The 24817-nt window shown below is 45.0% G+C and overlaps 1 protein-coding gene across 3 annotated transcripts; it reads left to right on the forward strand.

Annotated features, from left to right (window-relative positions):
• The first annotated feature begins 149 nt into the window (after nucleotides 1-149).
• On the forward strand, nucleotides 150-17483 carry LOC147022274 (G protein-coupled receptor 146-like). Of its 3 annotated transcripts, XM_085892996.1 has the most exons (3): nucleotides 151-562; nucleotides 712-830; nucleotides 15628-17483. In XM_085892996.1, the coding sequence occupies exon 3, from the start codon at nucleotides 15735-15737 to the stop codon at nucleotides 16785-16787; it is 1053 nt and encodes a 350-aa protein (XP_085749122.1). In that variant the 5' UTR covers nucleotides 151-562; nucleotides 712-830; nucleotides 15628-15734; the 3' UTR covers nucleotides 16788-17483. The 3 variants fall into 3 exon arrangements, with proteins under 3 accessions (XP_085749123.1, XP_085749122.1, XP_085749124.1); XM_085892997.1 differs by lacking the exon at nucleotides 712-830 and having other exon boundaries at nucleotides 150-562; XM_085892998.1 differs by lacking the exons at nucleotides 151-562; nucleotides 712-830 and adding an exon at nucleotides 9677-15484.
• Nucleotides 17484-24817: the final 7334 nt, after the last annotated feature.

A 24817-nucleotide genomic window follows, 5' to 3' on the forward strand; every position in this document is an offset into this window, starting at 1 on the left:
CACAATGACAGCCTTTCCTCAAAGCTATTGTCGCAGACAGGTCAGAATGTACCAAATGAGACAAATAGAATAACAATGAAACAAACAGTGCTGGGACTTTCATTATAATTGGAGTTTTCATCCTTGTGTGTGAGGCCACAAACTTACCGATCATCCTTCATTTATGACAAATTTTGTGGCCAAACATTTCGAAATGGCATTTGCATCGTACTCGGTGCAGTGCTTGTTTATGGAACGTTTTCCTGCCATTGTAATATGTCCTCACATTTTTCTTGGTTTCTTAACCTCCCAGCCGACAAGCGAGCAGGGGAAGTTGTGAAATATTGCTTTGCCCTGACTGTCTTATCTCCAGCTTGGCAGATTTGAACCACAGAAAAACTCAGTAAACCGTAAGATAACCAACCGTTCATGTCCGACGTCAAAACTGTACAATTCCAGTGTGCGGGGCCTTTGAAACCAAGCAAGAGCATTAGGGTTACTGTAGGCACGAGCACGAATACAACATCACTTTGGATATCTACCCACTCCGAGTGACATCAAAGTGGACTTGGTCACGAGTAAGGTACGTTTCGGACTTTATTTCATGATTTGCGTCGGATTATACATTGTACGTCATAACTGAGAAACGTAACAAATTCAAAAGATTATACCTGACAAACCCGTGTATATCCAATCAAACACGTATTGCGAAAATTTTGTTTCATTCCCTAGAGCAAAGAGACAAGAAAAAGCATATCCCGAAAAGGATATCCCAGGATCAGTGAGTGTAAACAGACCTTGCTGTCTCTCCAGCAACAACTCACAATGAAAACAATTGAGTAATTATCCAGGTACTCTTCCTCTTCCTCATTACTACCTCGACCATCATCATAAATGCGGTTTCTGTGGTTGTTAGTGTAACATGGATTATTAAATCCAAAAAATGGTGCAGTAACATAATATAATCTATAATAATAAATGTGTGTGTGTGTGTGTGTGTGTGTGTGTGTGTGTGTGTGTGTGTGTGTGTGTGTGTGTGTGTGTGTGTGTGCGAGTGTGTGCGTGTGTGTGTGTGTGTGTGTGTGTGTGTGTGTGTGTGTGTGTGTGTGTGTGTGTGTGTGGGTGTGTGTGTGTCCTCCATAACTCCCAAACCATGAAACCTAGCGGTATGAAACTTTGCATGCGTACAGAGGGAATGCCAAGGGAGTGCATAAATAAATACGAGGTGCTTGGGTTAATTCAAACACCCCTTTTTGAACATAATTAACAGCTTACCTTCATGAAAGGCTTATCATTGGTCAGCCCAACTTCACCTTGCAGGGGTCTGAGTCGCCATTTTGATTCAGCCCACGAAAAATGCCTTGGAAGCACAGTATACAGTCATGCGTCACTTAGTCCTAAGTCACGTTTGCTCTATGGCGAGGATACGGCGGCCGTACGCCCTCTGAATTGACAAATGTGCGGCGGCCGCAGAGTTTCTGCGGTTGGCTCAGGGTGGCCCTATGCCGTTTGGCTATACGTATTTTACAGGCCGTAAGGTCGCCGTGGAATTATAACGCGGAGTTATAACTTTTTTCATTTCTACGTTCGCCGTAGCAATTCGACAAGCCGAAAAAAAAAACTGGTCAAAAAGAAATTAACCCACTCGTTACCGTCCGTCTGGCCGCACGTTCGCCTTAGGGCCCCCATGTGGTCCCCCTGCGGTCGCCTTACGGGCACCTTGCCTCTGCCTTGAAATTTCTATGGCTGCCGCAGGAACGCCCTAAGGTCACCGTGCGACATCAAATCAAAGACCGTATGGCAACCCCACGTTTTCGGTCTCCACAATTTATAAATACCCCGTGCAGCTCCCCGAAAAATAAAAACATATGTGACTGCTACATTGTGTGACCATGGAAATACTGCGGCCGCCATATAATTGCGAGTGGCCGTAGATTTTGGAGACCCTATGGCCGCCGTGGCAAATGTGACTTAGGCCTTAACGACGGGGACACGTTCAGAGAAATGTGTCATAAAGCGATGTCGTCATTGTGCGAACATCATAGAGTGTACTTGTACAAACCGAGATGGTATAGCCTACTACACACCTAGGCTATATGGTATAGCCTACTACACACCTAGGCTATATGGTATAGCCTACTACACACCTAGGCTATATGGTATAGCCTACTACACACCTAGGCTATATGGTATCGCCTACTACACACCTAGGCTATATGGTATAGTCTACTACACACCTAGGCTATATGGTATAGCCGACTACACACCTAGGCTATATGGTATAGCCTACTACACACCTTGGCTATATGGTATAGCCTACTACACACCTCGGCTATATGGTATAGCCTACTACACACTTAGGCTATATGGTATAGCCTACTACACACCTCGGCTATATGGTATAGCCTATTGCTCCTCGGCTACAAACCTGTACAGCATGTTACTGTACTGAATACTGTAGGCAATTGTAACACACATCCAAGATAGACGGAAGAAGTGTTAGTTTTACTTTGTGCTGTTCATGACGGCCATGTGTGTTGTTAGCGGCTGTTTACAATCTCCTCTCGCATCAATTATAAAAAGGTGAATAAATAGCGTTTGGATTTTATAAATAATCATTGCATCGATGTTATAATTTACAAATGAATAAACGAGCACCTGTCAGTTGTGTGATATATTTTCGGAACAGTGCGATTGTTTTAATAACATAACAAGCTTCACTAAAAATTAACTTGTTTTAATTTCGATTGTAACAACAACGATTTGTTCGTGTAATTCTTTAATTTAAAGGTAATTTACTTGCTCGAAGGTAAACGTGCAAAAAGCGTGTCAAATGGGGCGAAAATCAGGGTGTTTTAGGATGTTCGGTGAACATTGGGTCAGTTTGAACGCTGATTTTGTTGAATCCCGATTTAACGCGACCCCGCTTTTTTTGCGATGACATTTTATGGACCTCAACGATCGTGTTATAATGGGGCCCAGTGGCGGATCTAGAATGGGGGTTTGGGGGGGGGTTGCAACCTCCCCTTCAGCTGCTGAGTACCCCTCACTCAACCCCTCCTTCCATCAACCATCCCTCCCTCTCTCCCTCAACCCTTACCTCCCTCAACCCCCCACCTCCCTCCCTCCTTCAACCCCCCCACCTTCCTCCCTCCTTCAACCCCCCCCATACCTTCCTCCCTCCTTCAACCCCCCCATAGCTTCCTCCATCCTTCAACCCCCTCGTATGGGCTTCACACTGTTGGCGCTCACATGGGTATATTGCCACCCACCCATCTTGCCTCAAAGCCAAAAATGTCAACCCCCCCTTGCCTGAGACCTAGATCCACCCCTGGGGCCACACTGTAGTTGTTCATTATCATTATCATTATCAAGTATTATGCACTGTACATAATTGTATGTGCTATACTGTACTTTTATACGACTGGCAGCGCCACGATGGCTGACATCACTCTGCGATAGGAATTTTTCAACTCCATTATAATCTTATGGGACCACCGTCGTTGATGCGGTCCGTCGTTCACCGAAACGTCGTAATGCGGCGCATGACTGTACTCTGAAGGACTAATTAAAGTATATAAACAAAATATGATTTTGGATTTGAGGATCAGATCTCGTGGACTAAATAAGTGTCAAAATCTGGCGTGAAAACTGAATATGTTAAGAAATTACCGATTCTTATAACTCAGCAAAAAAGCATATTTATTAAAGGAAGTCTATGTTTCCACCTGCTCCATATTTACACAAGAACATGTGAAATTTCCAAAGCATTAAACTTAACTTTTTCAACTGTTCCGACAATTATAATGAGTGAAGAAAATATTAAGGAAAGTGCCCAAAGTGTAACTTCATTGAGTGCAACGAAAATAATTTAAAAGAAGGCAAAAGTGACCAGTGGGCATGATGACCGTGGCTCAGTGTTCCATGGGGAAATCCCTGGAGATTGGAAGGAAATATAAATTGGAGGATTAAAATGACATAAGCAAATTAATCACAAGTTCAAGAGAGAGTTGGAAAATGTTTTCAGTGGCTACAAAGCCAATACATCTCAACTCTACGGCAGTATGACCAAGAGGTACGCACACTCACTCTAAGCTGTCTAGCCTGGGTTTGAACCTTGACCCAGCTATAAACTGTCATGCCGGTGTTTCACAGGCAGGGTGATTAATAAATGTGCGTCCTGTCCCTCTGATGAACGTGAAACTGGGTGTCACACCTGCCATAATTAGTTGATGGACATTAAATAACCCTTTGCGAAGTCCTTCACAAAGTGTAGGCAGGGCCGGATTTCCCATGTGGGGGGCCGTGGGCACAATGATTGTGGGGGGCCCCCAAATTTGGAGATTAATCAACAACTTAAATTATAACTGCTTTTTCATCAACAACTGAACTTATATCTATAGATTTGGCAGATCCTGATCAGGAATGATTTGGCATATATGTTCACAAATTACAATTAAATCTGACAATATGACAAGATGGACGGATTGTTATTGATATTGATATTGATATGGCTGATGACTTATCTATGAGCTGATGACTTATCTCTGAGCTCATTCTAAAATCAAATCACAAAAATGCTGTTGCTGCAAGAGTAAGAGATAGAGATGGACTAATATAAGAAAATAATAAACAACGCACTGTCATTAATCATACTACGAACTTCGACTAAAAATCTTCTAACTTCTAAAAACCCTCTGGGCAAGAGAAATCCGAAATGGTGATTGATAGCCGACTTCCAGCGACCGCAAATATACGGTAGTGTCATCCACATCAATGAACATACACACGGTGCCTTAATCAATGGACAAACTTCCTGCGCGACTTCGCGGCAGCGAACTCGGATATAATACTGTCAACCTGCATGGAATTGAGCACATCGGATTCGGTTGAAATGATGGTCAGATTGACCAGTCCCTGCTGCCTCATCGTGGAGCGAAGATGGCTTTTGATAAGCTTGAGTTTCAAAAACGAGCGTTCCCCGGAGCAGTTCGACACCATCAGTGAGAGGTAAATCCGAAGCAGCACTTCCACGTTTGGGAAAATATCAGTGAGTTTTTGCTCGATGAGAAAACTGTACATCTCGAGTTCAGTACGGCCCGAGTCTGGCTCTGACTCCTTCATCATGGCTTGGAACTGAATCATTTCGTCTGTGAGGTCAGGTGATAGATCTTCCCGATACAGCTCGACGAGCTTCGAGCATGACTCGAATCTGCTCCACTTCGATTTGAACAAGAGCACGCAGGAATCCAAATCTGTCGCTCATCTCACTGTAAGCGTTTGTACGCTTTTCCAACTGCGACACAGTATGTCGATCACTGCAACGTATTCACTGATGTGAAAGGACTCCTTGGCATCTAGTTCTACTTCTGGAGTGTGTCCGTAGTCCAAAAGAGCGAGGCGGACATTACGCTTTAGTCTACGCGATCCGCGAGTGAATTCCTCCGTACCTGAGCACTCCACTCCGTCAACAACGAATGTATCAAACTGATCGCGTAATGACTGCACGAAGCTCGCCACTGACTTGAGGAGCTGCACGGCTCTGTTGAGATGGGTCGCTTGCGACTGAAGGGTTTTACTTGTACGATCAAATCTACCAAGGATAGTAGACCAGAAACCAGCATTGAACCCTATCTCGAGCGTGCACATCGTTTGGTGAAGTGTCTCGGCGGTGTTTCTTGTTTCACTATTCAATTGTTCATCGTTTGCGATTTCATCGAGGACATCCATGATTTCACTGTAACCGTCTACAAGAGCTCGGGTTGCATCAGAATGAGCCGACCAGCGAGTGTCGCTGAGGCACTTTGGTACTTGCAGACCTTTGGCTTTCAGGGCGTCAAATAGTCTGGCGTAGCGCGACGTGGAAGCTGTAAAAAATACATACACTTGTTCCACGAATTCAAAGAATGCTGCAGCAGGTCTACAGCATCCCATGGCCGACTGACCGACTAAGTTCAGTGAGTGCATCACGCATGGCACAAATATTGCGAGAGGGTCCTCCTGTTTGATCATTCCCTGCATCCCATTGTATCGGCCACTCATTAAATGCGTTATCATAAGATTGTCCTCGGCAGTTAGCGATGTCCAATCCAGTGACTTTCAAAAAAATCCAGTAATGCCATCGCTTGCTGGAGTCCAGTGTGTCCTGGGTTGCTCAGAAAGGTCATGAAACGCTCCACTGGAGCCTCGTTCTCGATGTATCGTAAAATAACTGTGAGCTGGTCGATGTGGCTTATGTCAGGAGTAGAATCGACTGACACAGAGAAGTATTTTGCCTCTTTCACATGAGTGACGATGTTATCCAGAACATATTTTCCGATGATAGAGACTAACTCTTCACATGTCGTAGATGATAAGTAGTTGGTGTGGCCACTACATTGGTTGGCATATTTCTGAATGTGCTGCCCCAAAAATGGATCGTATTCCATGAAACCATGGTAGTTACCATTTGTCCGTGACCCAACAATTTCATCCGATCCACGGAACACTAGACCACGCTCAGCGAGAAACAATATCATGCTCACACTTCATTTTAGCACCTCCCACCAATAGGACACAATCTCACTCACCTGTTTGACGAGTTCAGTGTCTACATGACCTGCGGATGTTGCTCTGTCTGACAAGCGGATGATATTCACACAATGTGCATGCGAACGCTCATGCACCTCAATAGAACGACTGGCATGCTTCCAGTCATTGAATCCTTCCCCACCCAGGGCAGTAGCGCCTCCAAAGAGCTTGCAAGCGATGCAGTACAGTTGTCCAGTTGATGTGGAGAAGTAAAGCCAGGACCTTTTCACGGACACTCCGTTTTGTAGTCTATGGTAAAAAGATTCTTGGAGCAGCAGCGTTTCCCACCTTCAACGAACTGTATGGATGAATCAAAGGGACCAGTCAAATTCTGCAGGGGCTCCAAATCTCGTGATGCCCAGTAGTCGATCATCTCTGACGACGGTCGCTTAGGAGGCCAACATCCAATGCAATTGGCAAAGCCAGGTCCACGATCAGTCAGTATATCTCGCGCTTCTTCATTTGATGCATGTTCTTCATCGGTGGAACCTTCCGAGATGTTGGGCAAATCTTGACGCAGGGGTTGCGTTGCCAAATCCGCTTGTTCCGTCTCTGGTGGTGTTCTAGCCTCTGTCATGGACGAATCGCCTGTTTGTGCAGGAGTGAAAAACTCTGAGAATTTCTGGGTCTTGTCGACGACGGCCTTGTGTCTTTCATCTTTTTCCTTGGAACGTTTCCGCTTTTGAGCACCCTGTCATATTTCCGTGTAGCCCTGGATTTGTGCCTGTCGTCACTGAAGCCGCTCATTGTGGTTTCTGCAGCTGGTGGGTACCGAGTAACCGAGATATCGTCAGAGTGCACGTGGGACGTACCAGAATCACGAGCAACAAGTATGTTTCACAAACCTGGAACATAGAAAGTCACACCGTGTTACTGTACTGTGCTGTGCACGCCAGTAAGCAGGGTACTGACAGCGTTCACTGCCAGCCACAGTTTCAGTGTGAACAATACGACCCCTGCCGGCCGTGTGCTGTGCTGGCCTGGCCTAGTTTTACAAAATCGACTTTCACCTTTTCACCTCTCCTCTGGCTGGACCTCTGTATTCCGTCTGTGCTTGCTGGGCTCTGGCGGGCAGTGCCGAAATTACTTGGTCACACTCACCCATCCGAAGCATCGATGATCGATCCAAAAAAATATCCGAATGTGGGCCCCCAATGCCCGAGGCTTGCCCCAGGAATTTTTGACCACGTTGGATCCGTTCTGTGGACCTTGGAAGAAACTGCTTGAAAAAGCCAAAGCTTGAAAAGGACCCTCACAATGATGGACAATTTTGAAAAGATATCCTTACAAAGAGTTTACAATCTTCATTCACTGACAATAAAACTTTAGAAGCACATTTTCAACGGATTTTGAAAATGTCATCCAAATTGTGGGGGGCCCCTAATGTGGGGGGCCCCGGGGCCATGGCCCCACCTGGCCACCCCTAAATCTGGTAGTGAGTATAGGGGAACTATCCCTGGTATCCTGTCCAAATTCCAAATTACTGCTCTAACCTATAGGATCAGGACGTCAGCAATGCTGCCACACCCTCAGTCATTGATGCTACTCACATCCTTGAGCTACACAGGAGAAAAGAAAATATGAGACCCCTACGTATAGGATTTTATTGTAATAGCATAGTCATTAATTAACTCTTTTTGGAAAATTTGCACTCATTTTTTTATTCTGTCAGGAATGCATTCCCCCTTGAGGAGGAGGAGATTGGGACCATACTCTGTGCAGAGCGTTGGTGCTGCTTAAGCAGTCTCCTTGGCTATGAGGCACAATCCTAGATGGGTCGCCACTCCGACCCAAGATACCAGCATGCTGACACTCATTTTGCCGACCTCGGAAGGATGACAGGTCGAGTTAACCCCACCTGGTATTAATTCAACAGCTGAGCAGGATATGAACACAGGACTCTTGGATCCAAAACCCACCACCCGAACCTTCAAGCCAACACCAGGCACATTCCGGCTTGAATACACTTAAAAGTTAATGGGATTTTGAAGTTCGATATGTATTAATTTGATTTAAACGATGTTTTCCAGGTACGCCTCAATAACATAAATTGGGAAGTGCCTGGAATAGATAAGTGTGTGTGTGTGTGTGTGTGTGTGTGTGTGTGTGTGTGTGTGTGTGTGTGTGTGTGTGTTTATATGTGTGGTCAAAAAGCAGAATGTAACATTACCTTTGATAATGACCCCTCTCACCTTTCTCTCTTTTTTTATCCCCCTCCGTTCCCTCCTCTCCTCTCTCTTTTTGTCCTCCCGCTCCTCGCTCCCCATCCTAATGCAGTGCAGCACTCTCCTCCCATATATATATATATATATATATATATATATCTCTCTCTCTCTCTCTCTCTCTCTCTCTCTCTCTCTCTCTCTCTCTCTCTCTCTCTCTCTCTCTCTCTCTCTCTCTCTCTCTCTCTCTCTCTCTCTCTCTCTCTCTCTCTCTCTCTCTCTCTCTCTCTCTCTCTCTCTCTCTCTCTCTCTCTCTCTCTCTCTCTCTCTCTCTCTCTCTCTCTCTCTCTCTCTCTCTCTCTCTCTCTCTCTCTCTCTCTCTCTCTCTCTCTCTCTCTCTCTCTCTCTCTCTCTCTCTCTCTCTCTCTCTCTCTCTCTCTCTCTCTCTCTCTCTCTCTCTCTCTCTCTCTCTCTCTCTCTCTCTCTCTCTCTCTCTCTCTCTCTCTCTCTCTCTCTCTCTCTCTCTCTCTCTCTCTCTCTCTCTCTCTCTCTCTCTCTCTCTCTCTCTCTCTCTCTCTCTCTCTCTCTCTCTCTCTCTCTCTCTCTCTCTCTCTCTCTCTCTCTCTCTCTCTCTCTCTCTCTCTCTCTCTCTCTCTCTCTCTCTCTCTCTCTCTCTCTCTCTCTCTCTCTCTCTCTCTCTCTCTCTCTCTCTCTCTCTCTCTCTCTCTCTCTCTCTCTCTCTCTCTCTCTCTCTCTCTCTCTCTCTCTCTCTCTCTCTATCTTCCTACCTCCACAATATAATATAATATAATATAATATCTCTCCCTCTCCCTCTCCCTCTCCCTCTCCCTCTCCCTCTCCCTCTCCCTCTCCCTCTCCCTCTCCCTCTCCCTCTCCCTCTGTCTCTCCCTCTGTCTCTCCTCTCCCTCCTCTCTCTCTCTCTCTCCTCTTTCTCCTCTTTCTCCTCTTTCTCCTCTCTCTCCGTGTCTCCTCCACCCCTCTCACTGCTCCAAATAAAGCAAATAAAGAATTAATCAGGCATTGATAGAAAAACAGACAAAGAGCAGATGCTTCTCACCATGCCTTACTTAACAATTAAACATGGGACAAGGGTACCCAGCAGATCATTCAGGGGGAAGAGAAATCCAGTCTCACTCACCAACTCAAATTCGTCGTACGTCAAATAAAACGTCCTGAAATGTGTGCGCGTGCCTTGTCCGTTCCCAGCGCCCTGCCTTGTTGTGCGCCCACTTGCAATCAGGCTTGAACGCCAATTGACATCACGTCATCAACCCCAGGAACCAGGGACACCAAGAATCAGGTACGCCAAGAGCAGGTCTCGAGCAGAACCAGCATTAACGGTCCGAGCATCACCCATCATCAGAAGCCACCAGGAGCCACAACCCTCAGACAGCTGTTAGGAACTGAGATGCTGAGTCACTGTGAGAAACTATAAGGCTGCAAGGCCGTCGCTTTGGCAAAGCCGCCAGCTCACCAACCATCTGACTGTAACTGACTGAAGCAACTGTCTGACTGGAAGTGACTGAAGCAACCATCTAACTGGAACCGACTGAAGTAACCGTCTGACTGGAACCGACTGAAGCATCCTTCTGACTGGAACTGACTGAAGAAACCGTCTAACTGGAACTGAAAATACCCGTCACCCAGCTGTCACCAACTCAACTGTCACCAGCTCACCAACCATTTGACTGGAACTGAGGAGCTGAAAATAGCCGTTGTGCAGCTGTCACCAACTGACACAAACTGTCGGAAAACTCTCAAAGCTGTAAGAACCGCAACCAGCTATCACCAACTCATTGCCGAAAACTGACAGTCGCCAATTGACTGGAAAAAAATGGTCCTCTCGTCCTCTTTATAGGTGGCCCGTCTGGGCGGAGCCTCAAGCTGACTTCAGCGAAATCCACCTTGCCTATGGGTGCCGAATAGTGGAGGTGCCAATCAAATAGTGGTGAGATCTTGGTGGGTGGTTCCACCTACTATTGGTCTGGTCGCTCTGATGGTTACCATGCCTAAGGAGTTGCTGAAGCTGCGTCCAATAAGCTGACTCCAACAATGATTGAGGAAACACTGGTCAATGAGCGTATTATGAAAATAAGGATTCGTCACTTCTTCGGTGTCATTTCCCTGGTCTCTGTATATGCTCCGACTATGATGAGTGATCTCAATGTGAAGGACGCATTATATGCCACACTCGAGTCTGTGGTTGATCAATGCCCAGGTGAGATCCTCTGCTAGTCTTGGGGGATTTCAATGCATCAACTGGAACTGATAGGGATGGTTGTGAGGTATGTGTTGGTCCCCATGGGTCTGGTACTGTGAACCAGAAAAGCACTAAGTTCCTTGACTTTGCAAGAAGTCATGGACTTTGAGTGGCTGCTTCATGGTTTCAGTGCCCACAGGCTCATCACTTGTCTTGGTATTCCAATGCTGTTGATGTGGCAAAGGAGAATATCCATGTGGTCGTTGATGGTCACTGGAGGATGATTCAGAACTGCAGGGTATACCGGAGTGCTCAGTTCCTCAATACTGACCACAGGCTCATGATAGCAACTCTGAAGTTTCAGCTTAAATCCGGAAGAAGGTACCATCCCAGTCGAGGCTGGATGTTGGCAAGCTAAAGGACGAGAGGGTAGCTAAAGAGTTTGCAAACAGGCTGAGTGGGCATTAGGGGCTCTGGATGCTTTGGGGGATCCTGAGGAGTTGTGGAGTGCCTTCAAGACCACCGTCCTTGATGTTGCCGGTGGATGTCTTTGAACTCAGCATAGGTTGAAGAAGAAATTTGTCTCTCAAGGAACACTGGATACCATTGACCAGAGTTGCGGGGCAGACTTAATGGCAGAGCTGAGCTGTTCAAGGAGCTGAGGCGTAAAACTGTACGTGCACTGAGGGTGGACAAGGAGGCCTATGTGCGAGGAATCTGTGAGGGGGTAGAGCATCACCTGTGGTCAAGTGATTCTCGGCCTGCTTACAGGGGAATTTGCGCATTGCTTGCCTCCAAGCCTGTTCCTCGGTCTCCTGCAGTTAGAGCGGAAGGTGGTGGGCTCTTGATAGAGGAGTCTGAAGTGAATGCCCGCTGGGCCAGTTACTTTGAGCAGCTGTACCAGGCTGATCCACCAGCTCTCGAGTTGTATGTCGGGGTATTACTATCCCTATTGCTGACCCTCCGATCGACTGTGATCCACCTTCGTTTGTAGAAACAGGCTGTGGTGAACCAGTTGACATGGGGTAAAACTCCTGGTATCTGTGGCATCCATGCTGAACTTCTCAAGGCTGGTGGAAATGCTGCACTCGTGTTGTTGCATGCAGGTCTCTGCTCTGCCTGGAACACAGGCATCATCTCAATTGACTGGAAGAAAGCCTTGTTGTCCCTCTCTGGAAAGGGAAGGTTGATCGCCAGGGCTGCAACATCTACCAAGGGGTGACGCTGCTCTCAGTGCCGGGCAATGTCTTTGCTCGGGTAATTCTTGATGGGGTTCGACACAATCTGCTTGAGTACCAGTTACCAAAACAGTCAGGCTTTACACCAATGGGGTCAATGATTCCAAGTTGTGATGCAGCCTTTGTATGGAGCATCTTTGGTATATTGAATTTGTAAAACGCATTATTAAAGCTTACCCTTTGATGTCGTTGAGCAATTTTTGGTGTTTACACCTTCTCTGTATGCCTGGTGTTGGCTTAATGGTTAAGGTGGTTGGCTAGGAATCAGAGGATCCTGAGTTCAAATCCCACTTGGCTGGTGAATTAATACCAGGTGGGGTTGACTATGCCTGTCATCCTTCCGAGGTTGGCAAAATGAGTACCAGCTTGCTGGTATCCTGTGTCGGAGTGGCGACCCATCCAGGATTGTGCCCAATAGCCAAAGAGACTGTTTAGGCAGCACCAACGCTCCGCACAGAGTATAGTCCCAATGGATGTATGGATGGGGTCAATGATTGACCATGTCCTCTTCAGGTCCTCAACGAACGCAGACGAGAGTTTCGGCAGGGGCTGGTTGCAACCTCTGTTGATCTCTGCAACGCGTTTGATTCAGTGAATCGGGATGTCCTTTGGGGGATCATTGGTCTGCATGGGGTGCCACCAAAACTGATCAATCTGATGTCTGAACTATACTCTGGCTCTGAGAGTTCTGTGAGATGTGGTGATGCCGTCTCCAACTTACATCCAGTTGTTACTGGAGTATATCAGGGGTGTGTTCTGGCTCCCACACTTTTCTCTGCTTGTATGGAGTGGATTCGGGGGAGGATGTCGGAGAGATCAAGATGCGTGCATCATTTTGGAATGTGAATCTTTGACCTTCATTTCGCAGATGATACACTCATCTTTTCGGAGACTCAAGATATCCTTTTGGGGGCCCACGAGCTACTGAATGAGGAGTCGGAGCCACTGGGATTACGGGTTTCCTGCGTCAAAACTAATTATAAGATACAGGCTTTCAATGACATTTTGGATGCTGCTATCTCATCTGTACCTGTTTGTGGTGAGGATGTTGAGGTCACGAAGAGCTTTACTTACCTTGGCAGTGATATTCATGTCTCTGCTGGCTGTGAGCAGGAGGTCAATAGATGTCTTTGTTGGGCCTGGGGAGTCATGGATTCACTGGATCATGGGGCATGGTGCTGCAGGTACCTGTGCGGGAGGACGAAAGTCTGAGTCTTCAGGTCCTTGGTGCTTCCATTCTTGCTCTATGGATGTGAGACATGGACCTTGACCAGGGATCTGAGATGGAGACTTAATTCCTTTGGTATCAGGTCTCTTTGGGGAATCCTTGGCTTTTGCTGGTTGGACTTTGTCCAATGAGCGGTTGCTGAGAGAGACTCAAGCTAGTTTTGTTATCTTCATAGTCCAAGCTGTTAGCAGCTTGGCATCAGTTGCAGCTGCATGGACATGTGGCTCTTTCTCCTGATGCTGATCCTACTCACCAGACGCTCTCAGAGAGGGAGCCTCATGAGTGGAGGAAGCAAATAGGCTGAGCACGTGCCTCGTGGTTGCAGCAGGTTAATCAGCATCCCAAGGAGATGGGGATGGGCCAGGCATATGCCTGGAGGGTAGCTAGACAGAGGCCACTGGAGTTCCGGCAGAAATTGGATTCTGCGACGTGCTGCTCTGGCACATGCTGCCATACCTGGCCTGACATTACTGTTTGTGACGTGATGTTGTTGGTGGTGGTGGGGGGGGGGGTAAGATTTTGGATGTGGAATGAACCGGGAGGTTTTAAGGGGATGCTGTGAAGTGGGGGTCATGAGGCAAAAGTATGATGAGAGGGGGTTGAGATGGAGGAATGAACATGTGGATTCAGGTGAGGAAGATTTCCCCATGGGAATTATGGGGTTTGAATGGCAAAAGGGGCAGGATTGTGAGGACTGAGGAGTCATGAGTTACTTTTTGGAAGTTAAAGGGGGAGTGATCGGGAATGGATGAGTGGCTGGAGTTAAACAAGAGTTGAAAGATGAATTGATGGATGGACTAAAGAGGGATGGAAAGAAGATGGATTGTTCGACTAAAAGACAAAATTTGGTATCGCTTTCATACTGGTATTGCTTTCACACCGCCATTGCTTTGACACCAGCATCACTATAGCAGATCACTTAATTGTTACAGGATTTATAAAGCACACTGGATTTATATATATTAATATTTTGGCACGCCCCTTTCTTTGTTCCACCATCAGATTTTTGTTAATGCATGAAATGAAACAAGATTTGGCACATATACTAATGATATTATTGTCTTCCTTAAGAGGCCCCTCAAAATTCGTTTTGATGCATTTTCACAAACTCCAACGGATTCCATTCAAATTCGGTACGACTATGGCTTTTGGTCCAACTTCGGTCATTGGCTATAAATGTTTTCCATAACAATTCCGATATTCGAAAAAAATCGATAAATCGATATCCCTTATGGGATTTTCCATTCAAATCCACTCAAGTTTAAGGCCTACGGGGGATGCAAATTTCCACTTTGCCCCGGGCACTGTTTACCTCTGCTACGCCAAGCTGTTAGGGTTGGGGTTAGGGTTTGGGTTATTGTTAGGGTTAGGGTTAGGGTTAGCTACCCTAACACTAACCCTAACCCTAACAGCTAACCCTAACCCTAACCCTAACAGCTAACCCTAACCCTAACCCTTAACCGCTAAGCCCTAACAGCTATTCAGGAAATTTGCAAGAAAAACCCAGGCAACACCGGGCTTTATTGCTCGCCCGAGCAATGCCGGGCATTACTACTAGTATATAATGATAACCAATTGCTTTAAAACCAGCCACGATGGCAAAGAAAAACGCGATTGTTTGTACGGGTGATCGGATGCTGAGAGGTAAAATTTAAAACATACTCCACTTACTTCCTGGTATGACGACGTCAAATGTTTCACTCTTCCTGTTCCATGTTTAGCCGAGATGCCAAGTGCATCAAAACTTTTAAAGTCATGTGCGGTGTTTAAAGTTTGTAAACACTTTTCTTCAAAATGTTGGTGATATATTGGTTTCTTTTCATGTCTATTTTTTTTAGGTATACCGGTATATTCAGAATTCTAATACCGGTATATCAATATGAAAAATGACATCGATATAACTTGTATATTGATATATATTGTCAAACCCGATAAGAAACACAAACCATTATTTTTTTTTAAGTTTTTGGTAAGAATCAGCCAGGGTTTGAACCACAGACCTCAGACTCAGAGCAGGTTCTCTAACCATTACAAGACCGAGGCTGGTTTTGAGGGGAAAGCAGAGAAGTGGTCCAGAGGCTGGAGGGTTTGGTGTTATTGGATAAAGTATTTCAATGTATATGGAACTACGTACGCACATGTCTGCTTGTATTTATTTGTAGCTTGGTTTTATTTCTGGGATGTGCAATTAACTTTTGTCTTTCCTTTCACTTTCTTTCAATCCAATAGGTTTTCCTGATGTCAAAAAACAAAAGACAGGAAACCCTATTATCTCTCAATAACACCTCAATTTACATCCCAGCCAAATCAAGAAGTCAAGTCAAAAAGTTTTTGTCATGTGGTACTGTGGTGAGTTCGTTTCAGCAGGATCGCCTCAAGAAACTTGCATGGACATGGACTTCAGTCTTTTGCAAGGTCTCAAGGGAACATGTGGAACTGCAAGTGATGAGATTTTTTTGACAATCACGTTCACTTTTGTTCTCACGCTTCTCATGCCATTCGGTTTCATGCTTAACATTCACATCATCTTTGTGAATGTAGTTCAAAGAAGAAGGCTACAAACAATTGACTCCTACTCACTGAGCTTGTGTTTTGCCAATTGTCTCATTATATTAGTGGCATTTATTTACATGCTGGGGATAACGGATTCATTGCCAGGTCATTCAGCATTGGCCGTGCACCTGCCCACCACCCCTAACTACAGCTGTGCCACTGCTTATGCCTCCTATCACACGGCCTCGCTCGCAGCATCATACTCGCTGTGCCTGATGTGTTTTGACTTTTACATTGAGGCTTCGCTACCTATGGAATCCAGGCCCCTTCTCATTGGAAGACAATATGCACCACACATATGTGCCTTCATCTGGGGAGGCTCGCTTCTCGCGAGTTTTCCAGCAATCCTCATTTTTGGCTGCTGGAATCACCTCAATTGCCACACTCTCCATGTAAAACAGTTAAACGATGTCATGATCTTCATCACCGCCTACCTCGTACCACTGATCGGTGTGACGATCTCTCTTTACTACATCACTCAAAGTCGTCGTGAGCCATTCATGAGCTTGATTGGTCGGCCATCATTATCGGTTTTCCATCTCCTGTTGGCAACAGCTGTAAGCCATTTTGTTCTGTGGATGCCTCACTATGCACTTAGTATGGTTAATTTGAATTACCCTTGGCCAGACCCCCAGACAAGCAGACTTCTGCGTGCAATTACACTCTCACTTGGCCTATTCACTGCAATCGTGACACCAACTACCTACTGCTACTTCCGCAAAGACTTCTGGCTGCAAGGCAAGCTCGCGTGCAATGTAATTCGCAACTGTTTGGGGAGGCCACCCCAAACTTGGCCACAACAGCACACACCTGTGCCACAGGAAGAGGTAATGTGATCACAAGTCTTGCTTGTGTTCAGCCATGCCATCAAATACAAATGGTTTGCCATGCTACGACCTCAACCGTTTACCTATTTTACGGTACTAGATAACAATGACAAATAATTTGTTGAAACAAAACAAGATGTGAGAATAAAAGCTGTATGACTCGATTGTATATTTTTGCAACACTTAGAACCTATAATAGATAACTCAGCAGGAAGGTGTCATTGTGCTCACCTGCATTGCTTTATTACCTTACCTTGCTTTCTACTAACTAAAGAGAAATGATTGCGAATTGGAAACTCATGCGAGGAATCATTTGGCATTTTAAAATCTAGGCCCATGCTGGATGCTTCTCATTCTGTTTGTAGAAAATAGTTTGTGTAAATTTGGTGTGGATTTATAAAGGGAAATGTTTGGGTGGAGGGAGGCAGAACAGCTGGAACAGGGTGTTGTGAGGTCTTGAAGAATAGGTCGCACAGCATCGCGATCTTTCATTGTGATACTCGGTGGACAATTTTAAGCTTCTGCATCGGACGATGAAGCTCTCAAGTTTTGCTTGGAGCCGTCATCCCACTGTTGAAACCAAGTTTTGATGTTATAAATCATTACTATGCATGAAAGTGTTCTTACCTGTCATGCTTTTTATATTTTGAACACACGTGTAACACCTTAGCAACAATGAATAAATGCACTCTGCCAAATGAGAAATGTTTTGGTGTTTTTATTTTTTATAATGTAGTCTCTCTTAAATATTAATTGCATCAGTAACAGAGAAATGGTGTTGGAGCTCATCTTTGCCCACAATCTTAAAATCAATGATAATACCATTCCTTCCGTGCTGTGAAGGCACATAGGACTTCCGAGGCAGTTTCATTGACAAGGAGTGCAGTCCTGGATGGGTCGCCACTCCGACGCAGGTTACCTTGAATGGTTATTACCCCAGGACACTGCTACTCATTTTGCCAACCTCAGAAGGATGACAAGCTGAGTCAACCACACCCGGTGTTAATTTAACAGTCGATAGTGGCTACAACTCATGATCCTAAGGTCCCAAGCCAGCCACCTTAACCACAAAGCCAACACCAGGCCTCCACAATCTTTATTCACCCCATAAACCCCTTTTTATCAATTATCAGAAGGCAAACTGGATTCAATTCACCCAAGACACCAAGCTATCTAATTTCACCATCTCACACTCTTGATGAAGCCAACAAACTCATCAACAATATTCTTAACACGTGTAATAACATGCTACCACAAGCTCACATGAAACTGTTCAACCCGAACTTTTCTCCAGAATTCAAGCACCTCATCCACACAAGTAACATACTTGGTAAAAAAAAAGTTTATCCCATTCAGATGAACATTTAGAACAAGCAACTTGGCAAACAATCAAAAAAATTCACACATTCAGCACCTTGTCAACACCAAGCCACGAAGGCCTCCATTTCCACCACCAAACAAGAAGCTAACTTCCGCAGGAAACACGACTCACATATATTTACACTTGCAGAGGCAACAGATGAATAACTAAACAAATACGCAAAATAGAAGCCAGCATCACCCTCCCTTTACTCCAGAACAAACATCAGACACAATTAAAAAAAAAAAACTTTAAAATCCATCGACATGTCCAGATCACATGTCCAACTGGAATGGCACTTGATGGAGTCCATACCTCCACCAGGCTGAACAATTTATGCGTTGTATCCCACTGACAGGCTGTATCTGAATCCAGACCTGAACCAAAATCGAATTGGCTTGTTCTCATCACCATATGAACTCATCCACCGAGTTTTGTCATAATCCATCCAAAAGTTTTTGAGATATCATGGCTGTAGATCGTTTTTGAGCCCCATCTCTCAATTGTGAAGAATCACATTGAAAATAAAATAATTCTAGCATCTGGATCCGGATCTTCACCAAAATCTCATCTTTTCATCCTTGTCACACACCCAACAAACCTGTCCACCAAATTTAGTCCGAATCCATCCACAACTTTTTAAGGTATCCTGCTCACAGACAGACAGACAGTCAGGGGTGAAAATATAACCTCCATCCACCATCGGTAGCAGAGGTAACAAACACCAAAAACATCTCGGTACACTTGACCTTCAAGCACCAACAAACATTTTTAACCACTCAAGGCTTCCACTATCCTGAGCACATTGAAATTGGCCATAATCATTCCCATTCTAAAATCGTAACAAAACTTTCAACAACCTTTCCTTTTACCGTCCCATCATTACTCTGCTGTACAGCTCAAGTGCTCGAGCACCTCATTCTCTCTCATATCAATCCGCATATCCCTCTGGTTCCCCTTCTTCCATCAACATGGATTCAGACCCCTGCACTCCACAACTATATAAGATCGTTTAACACACATCACTTTAACACAGATCATTGTCGATGGATTCAATCACCTCAAAGTTCCTATTGACATTAACAAAGTTTTTGATACTGTACCCAGGCAGACACTCATGCAAAATAATATTTCAACAAACTTTGGATCTAAACTTTCTCTCTGGCAGTCAACAACACCTATTCTTCATACAAAACCATCCCAACCAGCATCCCACATGGAGCTGTTCTCTCCCCAGCACTTTATAACATTTTCCTCCATGACATCCCTGAACTCACACGCCATGTGACAATCCTCACCTACGCAGCCAAACTTTCCATCGCAACACAAAACCATACCACAAATGCAACCACCCACTTACTTCAACAACGCAATTCCAACACTAGTTCACACTCAATATCCTGCCAACTCAATCAACAATCACTTTTTCTAACCCCGGACAAAAGGTGAATCCAACTACGATACCAGCCAATGACCACAATGCATAATTCATAACTCCCAGAAACAAAAACTCCCAAACTACTCAGAATAACACTCGACCCTCACATGACCTAGCTCCCAGGAGAAACTCAGGAAGTTGAATGTGCATTCCTTTTACTCCAGAAGACGACGTGGAGATGTGGTATTGGTGTACCAAGTACTGTAGGAAATGTCACACTGGATCCAGAGCACGTTTTCACTCTAAGCCAGTGGTACTCAACTAGATGGGGACACTCTTTGAAGTTGTTCAAAGGTAGGAGTTATTTGGAAGTGAGGAGCAAGTTCTTCAGCAATTGAGTGGTCGACAACTGGAACAGTCTCCCACAGCAAGGGGGTCCAGTTGTTCAATGTTAACTTGGATAGGCATTGGTGGGTGGAGGGGGGGGGATTTGACCATCACTGAACCTTCACACAGGCACATGTGTTGGGTCTTGCTGAAGCAGAGACCAGGAACTGCAGGATACTATGTCATGGCCCAGATGATGATGATGATGATGATGATGATGATGATGATGATGATGATGATTTTCACCAAACAAATACAACAGGCAATAGCCAAAGTCGATCAACAATTCAATGATGTACTATAAGCACGAACACTAATTATGGTGAACAATAGGAATCCCTAATTACAATTTATAAAGTTTATCAACTACACCATCCCAAACTGAGCTCACACCATGTCCAAAAAAAATGGGCCGAAAACCTCAACAAACCCAAGACAAAGCACTAGAGATCATCACAGAAGAACTGTTACCTAAAATGGCTCAAAAAGCCTCTAAAAGAAGCTGAAAATAGTTGGAAAAGTAGCACTCGTACCCAACTCACCAACACAGACTCCATTCAGGCAGAAACAGAAAAATCATCACTTTGTCATAAGAAGCACATACTTCTTCAATGCCACCAAGACACCAAGACACCAACACACGTTGTCACTTGTTTAATATTGGATTTTCAAAATGATGTATGAATGCTAACGAGGCCTTTCATGCATACCCTGTGTGCGTGCATTTTCAGCAACTTGGTAAGCCTGATGTTGGCAAAGTAATTGGGTTGGCTGGCTTGGGATCTTAGGGTCTTGAGTTTGAGTCCTGCTTGCCACTGAATTAACAGCAGGTGAGGTTGACTCAGCTTGTCATCCTTCTGAGATCGTTGAAATGAGCACCAGTGTACTGGTAGAGGGACACAGCAACAGCGGCACAGCCATGCTTCCAAGAAAAGGTAGCAACCTCAGCAGCCAAGCTACTATTCGCAAGAACAGAACAGATCCTTCTGAGGTCTGTGAAAGTTGTACCAATGTATTGGTATGGGGGCACAGCATCAGCGGCATAGTCTCACCCCAACACAATGATAGCTACCAGGCAGCCCAGCTGCCATGCACAAGATGAAGAAGTGACTCAGTTCTGCTAGCTGGGCATTATTAACCTGCCATTGCTGGTGCGATATGTGTGATTCAAATCGTCTTTTCAGCATATATTTGTCATTTAAATAGAGAGTGGCAATTTCAAAATGGTTAACCATAATTGGTGTGTTCCTGGATGCAAGTTGGACTCACAAGATTGAGCGAATACGAGAAATATCCGTGGATGAGTGGTAATCATCATGTCGTGTGCAGCCTGTGGCTGCTGCTTTGAGTCACTGCTGAGAGCATGGCTGTGTCGCTACCGCAGTGCCCTGGAATTTGGCTGTGGTGCTGGCAAATACATGCCAACTCTTCTGGATTGCAAATATCTCATATAATTACTATTGTGGCCTTGGAACCTTTCAAACAATATATCTATAACAGCCCTCACAACTCCCCCTCCCCCACCAAAGTTATGATTCATAGAAAATATGATCACTTCTAAAGTTTATTTTAAACTTACCTGGTGCATTTAAAATCCCTAGATATGTCCTTCCCATCCATGTTAAGAAGCATCCAATCCAGATATGATGTGTCCCACTGGGAAGTCTACTTCGTACATCTAGCTCCCAAGTAAATATAGCTGGCACAAGCTTTGTGTATCTTCACGTCGAGATGTCCTTTGTGCAATTGTTGTTTACCGTTACTTGGTAATGATGCACAGCATTGTCTTTCGAATTGCAGACGTCCTTTAAATAAATCACCAAGCCTGCCATATCCACAGGATAAAAATCCCAGCAAGGTTCAAAGTCCAATGGTAGCATTTCGTCAGCGGTTTGGGTGGCACACGCTCATCTCCTCGGTCCTTGCACCGGCCCACATTGTTGGGAGTTTGCAGTGGCTGCCCTTTCGGTGAGCTGAGATAGTTCTCCAACTCTTTTGTTGTGCATTCTCTCACATACACTTCCAACTATTTTCAACTTCTGTGAGAAGCCTTTGACCCATTTTAGGTAACAATCATTATCTCACACAAATTATATACTTCCAGGGTGCCCCGAACACCGCTGTTTCTCCGGGATTTTGCACAGGTGCCCCAAACTTTCTGGGGCAGATTATGTCATTTAAAAATCCCGTATTACTAACCTCTTTGCAAATACAAAATACGTAACCCGCAACTTCCTCACTACGCTCAAACACAACATCTCGGAAAAACATCCCCACCATAGCTATGAAAATAACAATACAAAAATAAGGCACACAAGGAATGACACTACAACCAGTCAACAAGCGTATTATGAGATGAAGGATTAGTCACTCCTTGGGTGTCATTTCCCTGGTCTCTGTCGATGCTCCGACTGAGGCGAGTGATCTCACTGTGAAAGACGCATTCTATGCCACACTCGAGTCTGTGATAGAACAGTGCCCCAGGTGAGATACTCTGCTAGTCTTGGGGTATTTCAATGCATCGACTGGAACTGAAAGGGATGGTTATGAGACGTGTGTTGGTCCCCATGGGTCTGGAATTGTGAACCAGTATAGCACTAAGTTCCTTGAGTTTGCAATAAGTCATGGATTTAGAGTGGATGGTTCATAGTTTCAGTGCCCACAGGCTCATCGCTGGACTTAGTGGTGGTGGTGGTATGGCAAAGGAGATTCACCATATGTTCATTGATGGTCACTGGAGGATGATCCAGAACTGCAGGTTATAACTGAGTGCTCAGTTCTTCAAAACCGACCACAGGCTGTTGGTAGCAACTCTAAAGTTGCAGCTTAAATCCAGGAGTATGGTACCATGTCAGACGACGCCAGATGTTGGCAAGCTCAAGGATGAGAGAGTAGCTAAGGAGTTTGCGAACAGGCTGAGTGGGGATTTAGGGGGGTCTGGGTGCTTTGGAGAATCCTGATGAGTTATGGAGTGCCTTAAGACCACCATCCTTGATGTTGCCTGTGGATGTCATGGAACTCACCGGAGGGCGAAGAAGAATTTTGTCTCTCAAGGGACATTGGACACCATTGAGGAGAGTCACAAGTCCAGGCTTAATGGCAGAGCTGAGCTGTTCAGGGAGCTGAGGCGTAAAACTGTACGTGCACTAAGGGTGGACAAGGAGGCCTATGTGCGAGGAATCTGTGAGGGGGTAGAGCATCACCTGAGGTCAAATGATTATCGTCCTGTTTACAGGGGAATTCGCACACTGTGTTCCTCCAAGCCCATCCCTCGGTGTACTGCAGTTAGAGCGGAGGGTGGTGGGCTCTTGACAGAGGAGTCCGAAGTGAAGGCCCGCTGGAATGTAAATTCCAGATAAGCTAATAATATATGTTCCCTTACGAGGAACTTCAGTAGAGTGAAATGAAGCCATGTTCGCCATTTGGCTGCACAAGTGTTGCAACCTATGGTTGTTTGCATGTGCTCTATCTTTTCAAATGCTGAGCATCAAGCATGGAAGCAGGAGATTCAATTTTTAGCTTTTCTGGAGTTTTACACAAAAGGTCTTGTCATCGCACACTGACCGTCCGTCCGTCTGTCCATTTGTCTCCTTTTTGGACATCTCCAGCCAAACTGCTGGCCTGATCCGGCGGAAACTTTTCAGCAACGTGCCTCTCCTGACTGATAGCAGGAATTGCAAATCTCATTCTCGCCACATGACTTTTGTAGGTCAAAATGGCTGACTTAATAAATATATTCAAAAATCTTCCTCTTCAAACCCAACAATCAGAATGCGAGCACATTTTGGTTACAACTTTAGGACAGGGTAGGGACGTTAAATTGTGAAGGTCATGCCGATAACATGACAGGAAGTGTTTCAAAATGGAGGTCCCGCAAATTCCTTCCAAAATCTTCTCCTGATCCAAACCCATCAATCAGAATGCTATCAAATTTGGGTTACAGCATTCGGCCAGGGTAGGGATGTTAAATTGCCGAAGTCATTCTGATCACGTGACTGGAAGTGTGTCAAAATGGCCGACTTAGTCAACTTTTTGGAAAACCGCATTAATTCCTTTAAAAACCTTTTTCTCCTAACCCACCAGTCAGAATGCCACCAAGTTTGGGTTACATCAGGACAGGTTCGTGATGTTAAATTGCAGAGGTCATGCTGATCACATGACCAGAAGTGTGTCAAAATGGAAGACTTAGAGTAAATTTTTTGGAAAATCACATAAATTCCTTCAAAAATCTTCCTCACCAGACCCACCAGTCAAAATTCTACCAAATTTGGGTTACAACATTAGGCCAGGGTCCAGATAAGCTTCAGGTCCAGCAGTCCTATAAAAACAAGTTTTTCAGTATTCTTCTGCAGGATTCAAACTACCCACCTTCCAGACTCAGACTGGACACTCGATGACCATTAATCCACCAAATCTAATTAAACCCTCCCAAACTAACCCTATCGCTTGGAAGTTTCAGTGTTTCCTTTTCTACTCTGACTCCTCTTTTTCCTATTCATTCCTTTCCTTGCTTGATGTCCAAGAGTTGTCCCATTACCCAACTGTCAATTCATACATGCTTCATCACCTTGCTCTTCCATGAGCCTTGATCTTGTGAAAAGAAATAAATAAATAAATCAAAGCGAAGGAAAGAGGGGGAATGGGCTAAGAGAAAGGGAAAAGTGGGAGGTGTGTGGGGAGTGGTGGGGGGAAAGAAGAAAAAGAATAGGGATCTTCCCTAATTATCTTTTCCAATTATCCCTAACTCCAACCCAAAAAAACAGTACTTTGCAATGGTCACAGTGGAAAAAGACAAAAGACACAAAATAATTGATAAATAAACTCCGCACTCACTGCATTCATCGACATGTACATTTGCTGTTCAAGGACTGCAGCCCTGGGTTTGTGTCAGTCACGATAAGGTATGTTGTGGTT

Source organism: Eptatretus burgeri, chromosome 8, assembly GCF_056783735.1.
Source record: "Eptatretus burgeri isolate ZD-2024b chromosome 8, Ebu_testis_v1, whole genome shotgun sequence".
In the NCBI taxonomy this organism is placed as follows: domain Eukaryota; kingdom Metazoa; phylum Chordata; class Myxini; order Myxiniformes; family Myxinidae; genus Eptatretus; species Eptatretus burgeri.